The 20,267-nt window shown below is 42.8% G+C and overlaps 1 protein-coding gene across 1 annotated transcript in view; it reads left to right on the top strand.

Moving 5' to 3' along the window:
• MTX2 (metaxin 2) overlaps positions 1-20,267 on the top strand; it is a 98,157-nt gene that overhangs the window by 21,200 nt on the left and 56,690 nt on the right. The window contains exons 2-3 of the mRNA XM_077272644.1: positions 1,444-1,491; positions 7,611-7,657. Coding sequence (XP_077128759.1) covers positions 1,444-1,491; positions 7,611-7,657 — 95 coding nt within the window. The remainder of the gene's footprint in view (positions 1-1,443; positions 1,492-7,610; positions 7,658-20,267) is intronic.

The raw sequence follows: 20,267 nt of genomic DNA, 5'->3' as shown, positions 1-20,267 counted from the left end.
TGTCGGAGCACTTCCCCAGCCTGTGCTTCACCGAGGTTGTTTCCTTACCCGGCAGTAACCTTTTTAGTTTGTTAGATGGCTCACTGTCTGATTATTTTGTCTGGAATTTGATGTCACACAGACAATGAGTTATCAATCAAGCTACAGAAAAGAGTCTGGTACTGGGCAGGGAAACAACCTCAGAGGACAGAGGCTTGGGAAGTGCGCTGTCACGCCCAGGGCACTTAATACCTCATTTACATTCAAATTAATCCGTTTCTCCGGAATGCAGCAACAGATAGAAGATATAAAGGTGTCAATGGATTAACAATTCAATGACCTGCGGTTTTGGAAACTTGATCATACTGACAGATTCCCTTTCAACAGAATGTGGATAGCCTTTGTTTCTGATGATGGTGATGGATATTACTTTAGTAATGTCTGTGTCTTTAAAGCTCCTATATAAAGAAAGTACAAATAACTACCATCATGCTTTAGTTAATCCTTGATTGCATGCATGGAGGGTGCACATGGTGTCCTTATGTGACCACCGCTCCATTCCGATGGGGCATTTCAGAGCCTCGTTCTCAGGATCAGTAAGAGTCCTAGTAGTTGGACCCCCATTAACCTGCAATTTATCACATCTCCTTTAATATGGAGCTATAGGCACTCTATGTACTGCTGGATGTTACCCATCACCATACTACATTATGATTCTGGTCTTTGTGCACTAGTGGTTTCCTCAGCTGGACCACTATTTATGAGGCACCCCTCACCCCATGTGTGAACGCAGGATTGTTGATTTCATCATGCCCAATCCTCTGAGTGGGTGAGCTGACGGTTTCCTAAGGTGTGTGGGCACCTGGGTGCTGGTTGTCATCCTGTTTAGCTCCTTACTTAGGCTGACCGTAGACTGGAGGGTTTGCCCTGGAGCCCATTATTGTTCTAATGAAGACGCTGGTCGTTATCGGGCCTTACAAAGAAAGATGTCTGCACCGATAGGAAGGAGTCTCTACATCGACAAATGTCCACTGTAAATAGCCATATTTTCAACCTGGAGGGTAAATAGTTATGATCCTAACTATAGGGCCGTCCGGTTTACAAATATTGATGACCAATTCCATTAATATCACCTGGCATCCCATGGATCAGCAGCTGCGAGCTCCGGTGCTGGCTGCATGTAAACCTTTTGATCAGAGCTGCACAGCTACGTTCAGTGTGTAGCAGTCACTGCTGGGTGCTGCAGAGCGGCTCCTATTCAAGAGAGCAGCTCCGATACAGAGCTTATAACAGCTGATTGGTGGGATGATGGGTGTTGGATCCCAACAGATCAGATGTTAATGACCTATCATGAAGTTAGATCATCAAGATCTTGTGAAATGATACCGCCCTTTAGGATCATTTTAATAGGCTCACTCTCTAAAGTTTGTGTCAAGTTTACCTTTTCTTCTGTTTCTTTTACAGCTGTAGAACCATGGCCAGAAAATGCTACCATCTACCAGCCATTAAAAAGTGAGTGTTTTTTAATTTGTGTTACTGTAAAATCCAGCAATGGGGTTATTACTGGACATGTACAACACCGTAGTAGACCATTGCAGAGGGTCCCCAGCCCTAGGTGACAATCAAGTAAGCCAGGAGTGGGGTTTGGAGGAGAGATCCAAGTCTCCTGAGCCTTCTGTCCTATATAAATCATGGGCCTTCTCTAATCTTTTCTTTGGTTTATCGAAGCTACTGTAGTTTTGATCTTTTTTTGGTTAACCTCTTGTGTCTTGGCTTTTATCCAGTATAGCTCCCAGTAGCATATCCAGACTCCTGATTGGGAAGTTGCTAACTTATGGTATATAGTATTCCCATATCGCATCCATTTGGGCGGTTGTATTTATCGTTCTCACCCAGCTTTCCAAGAACTACACATAACGAAGAACTAGCCCCAAATATTTTTTAACACTGGATGGAGTAAAAACAAATTGTATCTACTGTTATTTTGTGATGTTTATATTAGGAAAAATTCTCCTAAGTTGTGAATATATTTCATATATAAATATACTCATATTGTGATCTCCTTATCTATTGGAAACCTCAACGCTTTCAGATCCATTGGATGACGGCTGCCAGTATCACGCTATGGACCCCTTGGGCTCACTGTGGGGTCTGTCGGGTTCTGCTGCAGTGTCCAGTATTGTAAAGGGGAGATAGTGTTTTTTTTTTTTTTTGCATACTGAGTTTTAGTTTTGAATGACACCATTTGCTTTAAAACATAATGTACCGAAAAAGGAGAAAACAAAATTCTAAGTGCAATGAAATGGTGAAAAATACAAAACACAATTCTACCATTATTTTTTTCAGGTTTGTATTTTTATTATTGATTACAAAAATTTGAAAAATTTTTAGGGAAACCAAACTACCGTATTTTCCGGCGTATAAGAAGACTTTTTAACCCCTAAAAATTGTCCCAAAAGTCGGGGGTCGTCTTATACGCCGGGTACGGCATGTGCAGGGAGCGATCCTGGATGTTCCCAGGGTCTGAAGGAGAGGAGACTCTCCTTCAGGCCCTGGGATCCATATTCATGTAAAAAATAAAGAATAAAAATAAAAAATATGTATATACTCACCCTTCCGAGAAGCCTGGCTGTCACCACTGCAAGCGTCTGCCTCCTTTCCTAAGAATTGCAGAGCGTGAAGGACCTTCGATGACGTCACGGGCAGGTGACTGGTCACATGAGCGGTCACGGACCAATCACAGGCCAGTCACCTGACCGTGACGTCATCGAGGGTCCTTCACGCTCTGCAATTCTTAGGAACGGAGGCAGACGCTTGCAGTGGTGACAGCCAGGCTTCTCGGAGGGGTGAGTATATCCATATTTTTTATTTTTATTCTTTATTTTTAACATGAATATGGATCCCAGGGCCTGAAGGAGAGTCTCCTCTCCTTCAGACCCTGGGAACCACACGCCGTATAAGATGACTGGGAGTATAAGATGACCCCAGTCTTATACAGCGGGCATATCCCAAATTCCATATGGAAAAGTTGGGGGTCGTCTTATACGCCCAGTCGTCTTATACACCAGAAAATACAGTAAATAAAAATTGCTTTGTGTCGCCTACTTTCCGTTGATGCAGCTGTGTTAGGGAAGGCTTCTTTTTTGCGTGGTGAGCTGATGTTTTATTGATCCCATTTTGGCACACTGCCTACAACGCTTCGATCGCTTTTTATTGTAGGGGGGTATTGTGACCGAAGAACCGCAATTGTCGTTTTTAATTTTTTTTTTCCTCTTTACGGCATGTACTGTAGGGATTAATACATTTTATATTTTGTCAGATTGGACTTATATGGCAATACAAATTTTTTTTTTTCAACTGGGAAAGGCTGGGGTTGAGTCATATTCTTATATTTTTAAAAATATATATTTTTTTTAATTTTTAATCCTCTTAGAGGACTTGACCCTGCTAACATTTGATCTCTTCTTTTAATGTTCAGCAATACTACTATACTACTGCTTCACGGCGGGGGGGGGGCTAAAATGGCGGTCCACATCTGCCATGACAACCCATCGGCAACCCGTGGTCGTGCAGGGCTGATGGGCGGGCTGGTGCGCGTGTCCACTTACAGTCACAACATTTAAACACCTCAGATAGGGGTTAAACGGTATATCCGGGACTTTGTGAGAAACTAAAAAATATGCCTAAGCATTAATAGGCAGGTAGTTACTACCTACCTGCCTGCCTGTTGTGCCCGCGCCGTTCATCACCGGCACAGAGCGGTCCAGACAGGGATTCAGCTGCCTCTGTTCATGTCATGTCGACAGCGGCTGCTTCTCTGCTCTGCTCTGTTGACAGGTAGTGGCTTACGACATTCTGATTGACAGATGGCTCCTGCAGTTAGGCATGGGGAATGCGGCTGTCAATCAGAATGATGGCAAAGTCCCGTCTTCTCAACAGAGCAGAGCAGAGAAGAAGCAGCTGCTCTGTCGACATGACTTCAGCCGAAGCAGCTGAATTTACCGTACGACAGGAGCGGTCTGTGCCGGCTATGAACGGCGCTGGCCACAACAGACAGGTAGGTAGCAACCACCTGCCTGTTAGTGTTTAGGCATATTTCTAGTCCCTAATATCCCCTTTAATCATTAAAATGCCATGGTCAATCAGCAGAGATCAGAGCCAGCTCTTGTTGCTGCTGACAGATAAATGCCAGCTGTATAATACAGCCAGTGTTTAGCCGATATGTTATGGGCTTATCTCCTGAGCCCACTTCATACAAGGGGACCTGGCGTAACTGGTACTATTATGTCCTACATTAAAAAAGGGTTATGACAGAATTAAAGGAATGTAGATATGTAATATATATATATATATATATATATATATATATATATATATATATATATATATATATATATATATATATATATATATATATATATATAATGCATTTACTTACACCCCGTAAAGAGGAAATTTTTCGAAACTGTATCACTACATGTGTTTCTAAACTGAAGCTGAATTAAAAGGGTTTTTTTTTTTTGCACTAAATTAGACTATTACCCACTCTCACATTATTATACTGCCGGCTGTTGCGAGAAGCGCTAATAGCAAACACAATATGGCGCTGATGTGAGTCCTGGTGTGCCGAGCTCTGTGCTTTCCAGTTAATTATCAGTATACGGGGATATATCTGAGCGCCGCCTTTGCAAAATGTCTCTGAAAAAAAAAAAAAAAAGGTAACAGTCTGTTGTTGAGTCGATAACGTGGCTGCCGACGGCTATATAATATAATACTGAGGCAGGTAGAGTTGGCATGGTTACTGCAGAAAAAAAAAAAAAAAAAGCTGAGCCAGCATATATTGGAAGTGTCATGGTTAATGGAAAAGGGGTGGGGGGGCTGATAAAGAAGGAGCTGTTAAAATACACAGGCTGGAGTGGTCCTTGCTTCCCCTCAGCAGCTCTTCATATATCATCAGATTACATTATTGCCCACATTTGGTGAACTGCAGCCCGCTACCATTGTCAAAAGGCTGCAAAGTAATGAAGACTAATACATGGCAGCCTATGGTCTTTTAGGCATGGATTTTTTATTGCAGGAATCCCGTCATCCCTCTTTTGTCTGTGCAGCTTCATCTCTTGTGTGCGATGTCAGCTGCCGGGATGCTGTATATACCCAGTACAGTATACACTGGCCTAGCCTGTATAAGGTTGTCTGTTTACCACCCGTATGTCTCTATATTATCAGGATAATCTGTTTTTCATCCTCTCCTTCTCCTGCCTCCTCTGCACCTAAGTGACGATCAGCAGGAACACGTTCTCCGCTATTGTGTGCTGCAGAGAGCCTGATTTACATAATCGCTGGCTTGTCGTGGGAGGGGCGACATTCCTAATTCTGCTAAAATGATCCTACGGAATAGATGTGGAGGTCAAACAATACATGAAAAATACAGCAAGGAGGTCTTTGGTACATTGCCTTTAAATCATTGCGCATTTTTTTTAATAAACTGAAGCACAGTAATATCATAAGATGCAGCCTGTGACGAGCCAAACAGAATTACATCTGACGGGGTAGAGCGAGACCCAGTGCGGATGTTCAGGCATTGCCGTGTGTGTCACTGTTATTATGACATGTGTAAGGCCTGAATGTTCTGCCCACGTAGCCCTGCACACAGCCCCATAGCTATAGTGGTTTCACAAGTGGAAATTAATGTAGAGCCACCAGAAAAGCGTCATAATTAGTGAGGATCAGACTACGCAGACTTTGTTTGTAGTCTGTTACCACAGAAACCTATACGTAAACAGAGGCTCTCTATTTCTCTGCAGTAGTTGCAGAAGGGTTATTACATGGCCACACGATGGATATACCAATTGTTCATACTCCTATTAAAATGCCAGGCTTTTGTCATGTTAAAATAATCATACCAAGAAGAATCCGTTCAGAACTTTTTCTACCTTTAATGTTACCCATAATCTCTACAATTCAATGGTAAAATTACTGAAAAAAAAGTAACTAAAAAGTATATAACCTGAAAAGTAAATATATTAAAAAAATCAATATATAAATGTAATAATTAACTAAGTAGTAATAGTAGTAATAATAATAATAATAATTTAAAAAGGTAAAAGTAAATAAACTGAAATAAGTGAAGAACTAAAATATTGTAGTAACATAAATATGCACACCCTTAAACTAATGCTTTGCTGGAAATACCCTTTTGAAATTATCACAGCATTCAGCCTTTCTGAGTAGGAGTCTTATCAGCAGTGCCTTGATATTTGAAACTGTTCATAATTCCCTCCTGATTGACTAAAATCCAGGTTCCAAATGCAGAAAAAACATCCCCAAAGCATAATGCTGCCTCCACCATGCTTCACGGTGGGTATGGTGTTCTTCTGGTGATGCGCGATGTTGGCTTTTCGCCAAACATATCTTCTGGAATTATGGCCATAAAGTTCAACCTTGGTCTTATCAGACTATGAAACATTTCCCCACATGCTTTTGACAGACTTGATGTAAACTTAGGCAAAACCTAGCTGCACTTGGATATTTTTCTTTGTAAGGAAAGGCTTCTGTCTTGCTACCCTACTCCACAGGCCAAATATAAGTAGAACACAGGCGATTATTGTCATATGCAGTGCACAATTAGTATTTACCAGACATTCCTGCAGCTCCTTTAATATTGCCGTAGGCCTTTTGGAGATCTCCTGGATTGTTTTTCTTTTTGTCTTTTCATCATTTTTTAAGGGACGTCTAGTTCTAGGTAATGTGCCAATTTAAGCCATCTTCACAGTGATCCATACTATATTTAATACTTGGAAAACATTTTTGTACCCTTCTGACTTATTTTTAACAATGAGATCCTTTTGCTGTGTTGTAAGCTGTTTACGACCTATGGCTTTTGTTGTAAAATGCAACTAAAATGTCAGAAACATTCTACAAGAACAGATAAACTATATATATGGTTAATTAGAATCAGCACTTTCTACTATTTAAATGAGTTTAAATGTGATTGGCTAATTCAGAACTCCACCACATCCCCAGTGATTAAAGTGTTTACACTTATGCAACCACATTATTTTGACTTTTGTTATTTTTCATTTTTCCCTTCAGTATGTCATCGTTTTTATTGTTTGTGTCCGGCCTTTGGGACACCCACTGACTGTGAGAATGAAGGGTCCGCAGTGCTGCATCCATTCTAAGCTTCTCGTGCCCAGCTACACCTCTGACTGTTTTTGGGGCTGCTTGACCTCTCTGTTCAATTAATGGTGCCATGCTGCCCAGTAGTTGGATTGGGCACTACCGTGCAGATACACAGGAACAGATTACAACCCTAGAAAAACACTCACATATGAACTCTATAATGTCCGTTTGCCCGGACAGGCCAATTTTGTTTTTACTTTTGGGTCTTAAGGGTCTTGCTTTGGTACAATTGGTGTCTGAAATATTCTGGTTCTGTCACCAGCATTATATTTATTTTTCTAGCTCTATAATGTAACCGAAATACAACATAATAGCGCAGATGTGAATAACGTCTCAGATACATGAAACTGCTGACATGCGGAATATATCCATTTTCATAAATCATCAAAAAGTCACCCCAGTTCCATATATGCTCCTGTTAACACGGCTGTGTGTTTTCTCCTCCTCAGGTGAACAGGTTCTGCTGTCTGACAATGCGTCTTGTCTCGCTGTCCAGGTAATGATTTATTCTTGAAATCAGAGTTCTTCTGCACTACCTTGTTAAAAATCTGCAGCTGTGACCTCCAGCCTCCCCTTGTTTCAGATTTGCAGCCAAATCCAACCCCTCACTTCATGAGCTCCACAAAGACAATTTCATCTTGCAACCTAGGTCATCTGCTGGGGTGAAACCATTCACTGGTCTTGACCTGAATACAAACGTCTCATCCTCTTAAGTCCATACATTATTTCCAAAGTTAGGCAACGCTGCAGGTCTAGAATCATCCATATTTAATATGAGAACATTTAACTCTTTGTCCTGCTCAGCCTCCGCTGTGTATCTAGCCCTCATCGGTGGTTTGCTGCTGAGCTAGTTGTCTGTGGTGTACTCATCAGCTTCTCCTCAATCAAACTTCTAGGCTTAATGGTCTTCAGCCCTGTAGGACTCATGGGATGGCCATTAGCCTTACATTCCCCAATGTTCACGGCCTTATTTAGTTTAGTCTGAGTTCATTTTATCCTGAGGTCATCCTTTAACTGAGACAGTACTGAGCAGAGCCGGCAAGATCCATATGAGTGTACTTTAAGCTAAGGCATAGACTCTTACTTGTTATAGTCTTCGCCATGTAGAAGATTATCAATATTTCAGAAGTGTCTATCACTATAAAACCACAGGCTCTAGAGAAATTGCTATTAAACCACATTGGCTGTGTACCAAGTCTTCAATTGTTAGGTCTCGCTATCGCTGGCCATTCACACAAGTTGGGTAAACTTTGGGATTTGTGTCAATGGTAAGAGGCCACCTACATGTCTGATCCCTTGTTTCTCCAGGAGATAACTTGATGCCACAGAGCCTTTGTACCTTTTGTTAATTGCTTTTACATGTATACTTGATAGAGTTGGTTTGAAATGATTCTCGCAACCTAGGCCATTGGTCATATAAGTGATGTGTTCGCAAGACAGGAGCCCTGAGAAACCCCTCTTGGCTGACGGCTAAGATCTTCTTTTGATTAGCTGTACTGGTGCAACGTCATCGTTATTGAGGTACGAGCCATATGTGAAGTAGGGCCAGGCCGACTGATCAAAAGAAGAGACGCGGATGCTGGCAGGTAAAAAGTGGTTTTCACGGCTCCTAACCATTGGCTTAAGGTTATCAACGTGGCTGATGGACTCGGTCGTGCGAATAGATTTGCACCAACTTTAAACACTTGACCTAGTTGAAAGCGATATAATGTGTATGTCTAATTTTAGATTGAAGACAGTTGGTCACAGTCCATATGCAATAGCTTAACTTAAAGCTGGTGGGGCCCCAATCCAAATCTAAAACACGTCCTCCAACTATCACTAGTCGTTTGTTGTTTACCACTGGTCTCATATGAGCCAAAAGGACCTTTGTGTCTCCCTACCTTCTAGGGCAGTGGTCTCATACTCGGCTGGGTATATGGGCCACACATAGAAAAAATTTGAATTTGGGGGGCCGCATTCTTTGCAGGTCAAAGTGAAATTTTTTAGGTTTGCAGTTTTTTTTTTTTCTATACAACTTTTTGAACATTTTTTCTGTGTTTATTTTATTCTTTTTATTGCTTGGGTCGTTATGGATGTGGCAATAACAAACATGCACTTTTTTGTACTAATGCCCCATCCTGGTCCCCTTCTTGTACTAATGCCCCATCCTGGTCGCCATCTTGTGGTAATGTGACCTTGTCTTCCTCTTGTAATTCTTCCCCATTCTGGCCCCAATATTGTAGTTATGTCCCCATATTGTAGATATGTCCCATATTGTGCCGAGAGAGGAAAAAAAAATTCTTCTCACCTGTCCGCCAAAGGCAGCGCTTTATTTCAGTTCACTGTGCGTCCTTGGATGCATATTCAATTGAAAAGTATTAAAGGCGCAGAGACGAGCTCTCTGCAGAGCAATACCAATGCCAGCCGCCCACCAATCAGAGGCCAGCAGCTGACATCTGCTTGTCGGCTCATGGCAGTGATGTCATACGCCGATGTCAGCTGCTGGCCTCTGATTGGTGGGCGGCTGGCATTGGTATTGCTCTGCAGAGAGCTCGTCTCTGCGCCTTTAATACATTTCAATTGAATGTGCATCCAAGGACGTACAGTGAACTGAAATAAAGAGCTGATGTCGGCAGGCCATGGACCGGGCCAGCATCATCAAGGATATACAGTGCCTGCAGGCCACATGCAGCAGCCTCAGGGGCTGCGTGTTGGAGACCCCTGTTCCAGGGCCTGGATACAGCTTCAACCTTTACACCCGCTATGGTTTAGAACTCTGAACATATGTAATTCATAAAGGTATTAAAGTCTCTTTTATACTCGCTATTAAATTGCCACATGTACAGATGGGTCCACCTTTATACGGATTGTCCAAGATAAAGAAGAAACTATAGACTGACAGCAGTACATATAATATAGCTAAACAAAGACTCAATCTTTCACTTCTCGTCAGTATCACACCCCTGATGCTCCACTTCTCTAAACTTTTTACATTGAGTACAGATGTCACAACTCATATACCTCACATGGCCGCTGCATCCAATCACTGGCTTTAGCCATATCTTGCCATATGCTGCTGAGGTCTGTGATTGGCAGTGGTATACGGGGCTGTCATGTCTGCAGCCAATGTAAAAAGTGTTCTAGCGGAAAGCAGCGTGGACATGGATTGGAGGATGAGTATTGTTGCATTTATTGCTGCCATTTTTTACTTAATACAAGTAAAGAAAGTTGTTAGAATTTGTTGTGATATCAATTCAAAACAATATTGCGCCATCCAGAAAAAAAGTTTTACTTTAAACAGGAGCATCCGAGCAGGGCTGGACTGGCCATCGGCCAGTTCTGGCAAATGCCAGAAGGGCCGGTGCCAGTAGTGGGCCGCTGCGCGCCAACTCGCCCTTCCTCCCCCCAGCGCCGCCGCTGCCGAATTCAACTATACCGGTGTCTATGAGGCCGGTACAGTTGAATGCAACGATGGAGGAGAGAGCGTCTGCTGACGCTCCCTCTCCCATCATTCCCCGCTCTGCCTCTGACATTGCGGGTGCGCACGCACTCACTGTGTCCCAGGCAGTGCAGCGGCAGCCGCCGAGACAGGAGCAGGGAGCACCGCAGGCACGAGGGGAGGTGAGGAGTGTGTTTTTTTTTTTTTATTGGACTGTGGGGCCATTCTAGGGGGGAGAAGAGATGTGGGCTCTGTTGTATACTACTATGTGGGCAGTGCTGTATACTACTATGTGGGCTCTGCTATATACTAGTATGTGGGCTGTGCTATACACTTCTATGTGGGCTGTGCTGTACACTACTATGTGGGCTGTGCTATATACTACTGTGTGGGCTCTGTTGTATACTACTGTGTGGGCTCTGCTGTACTATGTGGGCTGTGCTATACACTACTATGTGGGCTCTTCTGTATACTACTATGTGGACACTGCTGTATACTACTGTGGGCTCTGCTGTATGCTACTGTGTGGGCTGTGTTGTATACTGCTATGTGGGCTGTGCTGTATACTACTGTGTGGGCTGTGCTATACACTACTATGTGGGCTCTGCTGTATACTACTATGTGGGCTGTGCTATATACTACTGTGTGGGCTCTGCTGTATACTACTGTGTGGGCTGTGCTATACACCACTATGTGGGCAGTGTTGTATACTACTATGTGGGCAGTGTTGTATACTACTATGTGGGCTGTGCTGTATACTGCTACATGGGCTGTGCTGTATACTGCTACGTGGGCTGTGTTATCTGCTATGCGGGTCATGCTATATACTATGGGGGTATATTATATTGTATGGGAGAGGCCGTGTTATATACTATGTGACTGTTATATACTATTGTGGGGGTATATTAAATTCTATGGGGAGGCTGTGTTATACTATGGGGGGCTGCATTATATTCTATGGGGGCTACATTATATATTGTGGGAAGGTGGGCTGTATTATATTCTATGGGGTGGCTGCATTATACTCTGGGGTGGCTGCATTATATTCTGTAGGGGGGTGGCTGCATTATACTGTATGTGGGATGCATTATACTGTATCGAGGATTATGGGGAATACATTATACTATATGAAGAACTATGGGGTGCATTATACTATGGGAAGTGAATTGTGCTACATGGATGAGTATGGCGGTGCATTATACTATATGGAGCACTATGAGGAGTGTGTTATGCTATATGGAGGACTATGAGGAGTGTATTATGCTATATGGAGGACTGAGCAGTGTATTTTAATATATGGAGGACTATAGGGAGTGTATTATACTATATGGAGGACTGTGGTGCACATAATATATGGAGGATTATGGGGTGTATTTTACTAAACAAGTAAAGTGCTGCATATTCAGATTGTTTTTGCTGGAACAAAAATCATTGTTCTCAGCAGCGCATCGCCAGCGTAAACTGTAGATATGCTGCTGATAACATGATACTGTATGGGGATCTGTTAGTGATCTATTAGTGATCCTTCTGTCCCATCATTATTCCTCAGCTGATGGAAAGAGGCCGGGAAACAAGTGTTGAACAACTTCAGTATTGTTGATCAAACTCATTTAGCGGCCTGAACTCAGCGCATGTAAATACAGCCGAAATGCTTTTGTGTGATGTGCAATATGTTAGCATTTGGGGCCCCATTTTAAACTTTGCCTAGGTGTTGGGCCCCACTTTGCCTAAAACCGGCCCTGCCTACAAGTGTACAAAGATATTATACAGTCACCATGTGACAAGTGGGCCTGTGTAACTTCAAATGCCAGGGCTGAATTTTAGTCCCAGTCCGGCCCTGCATCCGAGTGATGGCTGGTGACAAATATTGCCTGTTAATCAACACAACAAATCCAGTTAAAAAAAGTATGTATTTTAACCCCTTCCCGACCCATGACGCCACGTAGGCGTCATGAAAACCTGTGCCAATCCGACCCATGACGCCTATGTGGCGTCACGGAATGATCGCGTCCCTGCAGATCGGGTGAAGGGGTTAACTCCCATTTTACCCGATCTGCAGAGACAGGGGGAGTGGTACTTCAGCCCAGGGGGGGTGGCTTCACCCCCCCGTGGCTACGATCGCTCTGATTGGCTGTTGAAAGTGAAACTGCCAATCAGAGCGATTTGTAATATTTCACCTAAAAAACTGGTGAAATATTACAATCCAGCCATGGCCGATGCTGCAATATCATCGGCCATGGCTGGAAATACTGAAGTGACCCCCCCCCCCCACCCACCGATCGCCCCCCCAGTCCTCCGTTATGGGGTCCGGTCCCCTCCGTCCGCCTGCCGGCTCCCCCGTCCTCCTGTCCGCTCCCTCCTTGTTTGGATTCACCCCCCTGTGGTCCGATTACCCCCCCCTGTGCTCCGATCCACCCCCCCACCACCCCTTCATACTTACCGATCCTCCCGGTGTCCGTACGTCTCCTCGCTGGGCGCCGCCATCTTCCAAAATGGCGGGCGCATGCTCAGTGCGCCCGCCGAATCTGCCAGCCGGCAGATTCCTTACAAGTACATTTTGATCGCTGTGGTAGGTTCTATCACAGCGATCAGAATAAAAAAAATAATAAATAAACCCCCCCTTTATCACCCCCATAGGTAGGGACAATAATAAAATAAAGAAAATATATATATATATATTTTTTTTTCGTTTTCCACTAGGGTTAGGGTTAGAACTAGGGGTAGGGTTAGGGTTACGGGTAGGGTTAGGGTTATGGCATGTGCACACAGTGCGGATTTGGCTGCGGATCCGCAGCGGATTGCCGCGGATCTGCAGCGGATCCGCAGCGGATTGGCCGCGGATCCGCAGCGGATTGGCCGCTGCGAATTCGTAGCAGTTTTCCATCAGGTTTACAGTACCATGTACACCTATGGAAATCCAAATCCACTGTGCCCATGGTGCGGAAAATTCCGTGCAGAAACGCTGCGTTGTATTTTCCGCAGCATGTCAATTCTTTGTGCGGATTCCGCAGCGTTTTACACCTGTTGCTCAATAGGAATCCGCAGGTGAAATCCGCACAAAAAAACACTGGAAATCTGCTGTAAATCTGCAGGTAAAACGCAGTGCCTTTTACCTGCAGATTTTTCAAAAATCGTGCGGAAAAATCTCACACGAATCCGCAACGTGGGCACATAGCCTTAGGGTTAGGGTTGGAATTAGAGTTAGGGTTGGAAATAGGGCTAGGGTTGGAAATAGGGTTAAGATTAGGCTTGTGGTTAGGGATACGGATAGGGTTAGGGGTGTATTGGGGTTACAGTTGTGGTTAGGGTTGGGATTAGGGTTAGGGTTGGGATTAGGGTTAGGATTAGGGTTAGGGTTGGAATTAGGGTTATGGGTGTGTTGCGGTTAGGGTTGTGGTTAGGGGTGTGTTGGGGTTAGGGTTGTGATTAGGGTTATGGCTACAGTTGGGATTAGGATTAGGGGTGTGTTGGGGTTAGTGTTGAAGTTAGAATTGAGGGGTTTCCACTGTTTAGGCACATCAGGGGTCTCCAAACGCAACATGGCGCCACCATTGATTCCAGCCAATCTTGCGTTCAAAAAGTCAAATGGTGCTCCCTCCCTTCCAAGCCCCAACGTGCGCCCAAACAGTGGTTTACCCCCACATTTGGGGTACCAGCGTACTCAGGACAAACTGGGCAACAACTGTTGGGGTCCAATTTCTCCTGTTACCCTTGCAAAAATAAAAAATTACTTGCTAAAACATAATTTTTGAGGAAAGAACAATTATTTTTTATTTTCACGGCTCTGCGTTATAAACTTATGTGAAGCACTTGGGGGTTGAAAGTGCTCATCACACATCTAGATAAGTTCCTTGGGGGGTCTATTTTCCAAAATGGGGTCACTTGTGGGGTGTTTCTACTGTTTAGGCACATCAGGGGCTCTGCAAATGCAATGTGACGCCCGCAGACCATTCCATCAAAGTCTGCATTTCAAATGCCACTACTTCCCTTCCGAGCCCCGGCATATGCCCAAACAGTGGTCTACCCCCACATATGGTGTATCAGCGTACTCACAACAAACTGGACAACAACTTTTGGGGTCCAATTTCTCCTGTTACTCTTGCGAAAATAAAAAATTCTGGGCTAAAAAATATTTTTGAGGAAAGGAAACACATTTATTATTTTCACGGCTCTGCGTTATAAACTTCTGTGAAGCACTTGGGGGTTCAAAGTGCTCACCACACATCTAGATAAGTTCCCTTGGGGGTCTAGTTTCCAAAGTGGAGTCACTTGTGGGGAGTTCCTACTGTTTAGGCACATCAGGGGCTCTGCAAACGCAACCTGACGCCCGCAGAGCATTCCATCAAAGTCTGCATTTCAAAACGTCACTACTTCCCTTCCGAACCCCGACGTGTGCCAAAACAGTGGTTTACCCCCACATATGGAGTATCAGCATACTCAGGAGAAACTGGACAACAACTTTTGGGGTCCAATTTCTCCTGTTACCCTTGGGAAAATAAAAAATTGTGGGCTAAAAAATCATTTTTGAGAAAAGAAAAATTATTATTTTTTTTTCATGGCTCTGCGTTATAAACTTCTGTGAAGCACTTGGGGGTTCAAAGTGCTCACCACACATCTAGATTAGTTCCTTGGGAGGTCTAGTTTCCAAAATGGGGTCACTTGTGCGGGAGCTCCAATGTTTAGGCACACAGGGGCTCTCCAAACGCGACATGGTGTCCGCTAATGATTGGAGCTAATTTTCCATTCAAAAAGCCAAATGGCGTGCCTTCCCTTCCGAGCCCTGCCGTGCGCCCAAACAGTGGTTTACCCCCACATATGGGGTATCATCGTACTCAGGACAAACTGGACAACAACATTTGGGGTCCAATTTCTCCTATTACCCTTGGGAAAATAAAAAATTCTGGGCTAAAAATCATTTTTGAGGAAAGAAAAATTATTTTTTATTTTCACGGCTCTGCGTTATAAACTTCTGTGAAGCACCTGGGGGTTATAAGTGCTCACTATCCTTCTAGATAAGTTCCTTGGGGGGTCTAGTTTCCAAAATGGGGTCACTTGTGGAGGAGCTCCAATGTTTAGGCACACAGGGGCTTTCCAAACGCGACATGGTGTCCGCTAACGATGGAGATAATTTTTCATTCAAAAAGTCAAATGGCGCTCCTTCCCTTCCGAGCCTTACCATGTGCCCAAACAGTGGTTTACCCCCACATGTGAGGTATTGGTGTACTCAGGAGAAATTGTCCAACAAATTTTAGGATCCATTTTATCCTGTTGCCCATGTGAAAATGAAAAAATTGAGGCTAAAATAATTTTTTTGTGAAAAAAAAGTACTTTTTCATTTTTACGGAACAATTTGTGAAGCACCTGGGGGTTTAAAGTGCTCACTATCCTTCTAGATAAGTTCCTTTGGGGGTCTAGTTTCCAAAATGGGGTCACTTGTGGTGGAGCTCCAATGTTTAGGCACACGGGGGCTCTCCACACGCGACATGGTGTCCGCTAAAGATTGGAGCCAATTTTTCATTGAAAAAGTCAAATGGCGCTCCTTCCCTTCCGAGCCCTGCCGTGCGCCCAAACAGTGGTTTACCCCCACATATGAGGTATCAGCGTACTCAGGACAAATTGGACAACAACGTCCATGGTCCAGTTTCTCCTTTTACCCTTGGGAAAATAAAAAAATTGTTGCTAAAAGATCATTTTTGTGACTAAAAAGTTAAATGTTCATTTTTTACTTCCATGTTGCTTCTGCTGCTGTGAAACACCTGAAGGGTTAATAAACTTCTTGAATGTGGTTTTGAGCACCTTGAGGGGTGCAGTTTTTAGAATGGTGTCACTTTTGGGTATTTTCAGCCATATAGAACCCTCAAACTGACTTCAAATGTGAGGTGGTCCCTAAAAAAAATGGTTTTGTAAATTTTGTTGTAAAAATGAGAAATCACTGGTCAAATTTTAACCCTTATAACTTCCTAGCAAAAAAAAAATTTGTTTCCAAAATTGTGCTGATGTAAAGTAGACATGTGGGAAATGTTATTTATTAACTATTTTGTGTCACATAACTCTCTGGTTTAACAGAATAAAAATTCAAAATGTGAAAATTGCGAAATTTTCAAAATTTTCGCCAAATTTCCATTTTTTTCACAAATAAACTCAGAAATTATCGACCTAAATTTACCACTAACATGAAGCCCAATATGTCACGAAAAAACAATCTCAGAATCGCTAGGATCCGTTGAAGCGTTCCGGAGTTATTACCTCATAAAGGGACACTGGTCAGAATTGCAAAAAACGCAAGGTCATTAAGGCCAAAATAGACTGGGTCATGAAGGGGTTAAAAAACATTAAAATAAATGGGAGTATGTAAGAACGTAGAAAATCCTGTCTCCTCTTTGAACTCTGTGGATTGTTGTACATTAGTTGTACCGTATGTTGTACTCAAATTGATAATGAGATTTTGGCCTGAGTAACATGTGAGGCAAACCTGTTGTTATTTACAGCACAATTACATGTTGTCGAAATATCCGGGACTTTGTGAAAAACAAAAAATGTGCCTAAACATTAACAAGCAGGCAGTTAATACCTACCTGCTCATTGTGCACAGCGCCGTTTTTCCCAGGCGCAGAGCGGTCACAGACTCGGTTCCTCTGCTGATGTCTCATCGACAGAGCAGCTCATTCTTTTCCACTCCGCTCTGTTGACGGGGTGGGACTTTCGACTTCATCCTTATTGACTGCCGGATTCCCGCTGCCTAACTGGGGGAGCCAACTTGCAAGGGGCCACTTTAAGTAGCTCTTCTCATGATTGCATAGACCTGGCTATGAAGTTCAAAGCTCAATGAGGATGCAAAACCAAAAAAAGTGCTTTAGTAAGTCAGTAAAAAGTAGGTAGGAGTATTTAAAACAAGAAAATGATAAGGGTGCCCATACTTATGCACCTGTCAAATTTTGTTTGAATGCAGATTGCACATTTTCTGTTAGTACAATAAACCTCATTTCAAGGCAGAAACAGTACTGTGTCCAACAGTTATTAGATATATGAAACTGAAATAGCTGTTGCAAAAAAAAACAATTTTTATAAAACATTAAGCTTAAGATTAATAGGGGTGCCCAAACTTTTTCATATAACTGTATGTAGGAACAAGAACTAAAATTAAGCTGCTATTTTTGCTTTACAGACCTTTCTGCATTAGTTGAGAAGATCAGCTAAGCATTGATGCTCAATATTCACACGCCTCGCCATAGCTCCTGATTCGGCCGTACATTAGTGGGGGGTCTTTAAGGCAGTCCTACTGGTGGTCCTGATTATTGCGCATGCGCTCTATGTTAGGACAACTTTATAGATAGCAGCCATCCTTTTTCTATTTCCTCCAGGTACCATCTGTAGTAACCTGATACAGTTTCTTTCTCCAACTCCAGCTTTGGTACTTTATCTGTCAGTCCAGTGATAAATTAAACTGTGTGTGTGTATTGAATCGGCATTCTTTAGTTTAATAAGCCTCGCTGACAGCTGATAGTAGCCATGGTTATATGTGGTCACGTTATGAAAATATCAGATTCAAATAGCCTCAAAGGATTTTTATAGGAAGTTCATTAAATACAGATTCAGACTGTGGATTGTGCATATTTTTGATCTATAAAGATATCTAACAAATGACAGTAGTGCAGAGATATCCGCTTATAGTGCAGCTCGCCGCAGAATACAAAGCAGCATAACCTTATCTGAAGTTAAAGCTTCCCAACTTTCAATAGGAAAAACCATGGCTTGAATACTGTGTGCCAGATAAATATATATGTACAGTCATGGCCAAAAGTATTGACACCCCTGCAATTCTGTCTGATAATACTCAGTTTCTTCCTGAAAATGATTGCAAACACAAATTCTTTGGTATTATTATCTTCATTTAATTTGTCTTAAATGAAAAAACACAAAAAGAATTGTCCTAAAGCCAAATTGGATATAATTCCACACCAAACATAAAAAAGGGGGTGGACAAAAGTATTGGCACTGTTCGAAAAATCATGTGATGCTTCTCTAATTAATGTAATTAACAGCACCTGTAACTTACCTGTGGCACCTAACAGCTGTTGGCAATAACTAAATCACACTTGCAGCCAGTTGACCTGGATTAAAGTTGACTCAACCTCTGTCCTGTGTCCTTGTGTGTACCACATTGAGCATGGAGAAAAGAAAGAAGACCAAAGAACTGTCTGAGGACTTGAGAAACCAAACTGTGAGGAAGCATGAGCAATCTCAAGGCTACAAGTCCGTCTCCAAAGACCTGAATGTTCCTGTGTCTACCGTGCGCAGTGTCATCAAGAAGTTTAAAGCCCATGGCACTGTGGCTAACCTCCCTAGATGTGGACGGAAAAGAAAAATTGACAAGAGATTTCAAGGCAAGATTGTGCGGATGTTGGATAAAGAACCTCGACTAACATCCAAACAAGTTCAAGCTGTCCTGCAGTCCGAGTGTACAACAGTGTCAACCCGTACTATCCGTCAGCGTCTGAATAAAAAGGGACTGTATGGTAGGAGACCCAGGAAGACCCCACTTCTTACCCCGAGACATAAAAAAGCCAGGCTGGAGTTTGCCAAAACTTACCTGAAAAAGCCTAAAACGTTTTGGAAGAATGTTCTCTGGTCAGATGAGACAAAAGTAGAGCTTTTTGGGCAAAGGCATCAACATAGAGTTTACAGAAGGAAAAAAGAGGCATTCAAAGAAAAGAACACGGTCCCTACAGTCAAACATGGCGGAGGTTCCCTGATGTTTTGGGGTTGCTTTGCTGCCTCTAGCACTGAACTGCTTGACCGTGTGCATGGCATTATGAAGTCTGAAGACTACCAACAAATTTTGCAGCATAATGTAGGGCCCAGTGTGAGAAAGCTGGGTCTCCCTCAGAGGTCATGGGTCTTCCAGCAGGACAATGACTCAAAACACACTTCAAAAAGCACTAAAAAATGGTTTGAGAGAAAGCACTGGAGACTTCTAAGGTGGCCAGCAATGAGTCCAGACCTGACTCCCATAGAACACCTGTGGAGAGATCTAAAAATGGCAGTTTGGAGAAGGCACCCTTCAAATATCAGGGACCTGGAGCAGTTTGCCAAAGAAGAATGGTCTAAAATTCCAGCAGAGCATTCTAAGAAACTCATTGATGGTTACCGGAAGCGGTTGGTCGCAGTTATTTTGGCTAAAGGTTGTGCAACCAAGTATTAGGCTGAGGGTGCAAATACTTTTGTCTGGCCCATTTTTGGAGTTGTGTGAGAAATGATCAATGATTTGCTTTTTGCTTCATTCTCTTTTGTGTTTTTTTTTATTTAAGACAAATTAAATGAAGATAATAATACCAAAGAATTTGTGTTTGCAATCATTTTCAGGAAGAAACTGAGTATTATCTGACAGAATTGCAGGGGTGTGAATACTTTTGGCCATGACTGTATAAAAATATGGCACCAGTCATTGCTACTCTCTGGTGGGAGCAATGTTGTGCACTGAACCAAAAAAAATACATGACAATGCTTCATGACATTTAACGTGTCACATAACTTTTAATTTCTTTTTGCAATTGAAATATATTGGTAACATTGTGCACATTGACTTATTGGGTAGCTACCTATACTAGGCGGTACTAGCGAAATATTTTCTTTTCTCCTGCAATAGATATAATTTGCATACTTCTCTCTCATGGAGCATTGTTTG

Source organism: Ranitomeya variabilis, chromosome 7, assembly GCF_051348905.1.
Source record: "Ranitomeya variabilis isolate aRanVar5 chromosome 7, aRanVar5.hap1, whole genome shotgun sequence".
Classification (NCBI taxonomy): domain Eukaryota; kingdom Metazoa; phylum Chordata; class Amphibia; order Anura; family Dendrobatidae; genus Ranitomeya; species Ranitomeya variabilis.
This window is presented reverse-complemented; position numbering and strand designations above follow the sequence as displayed.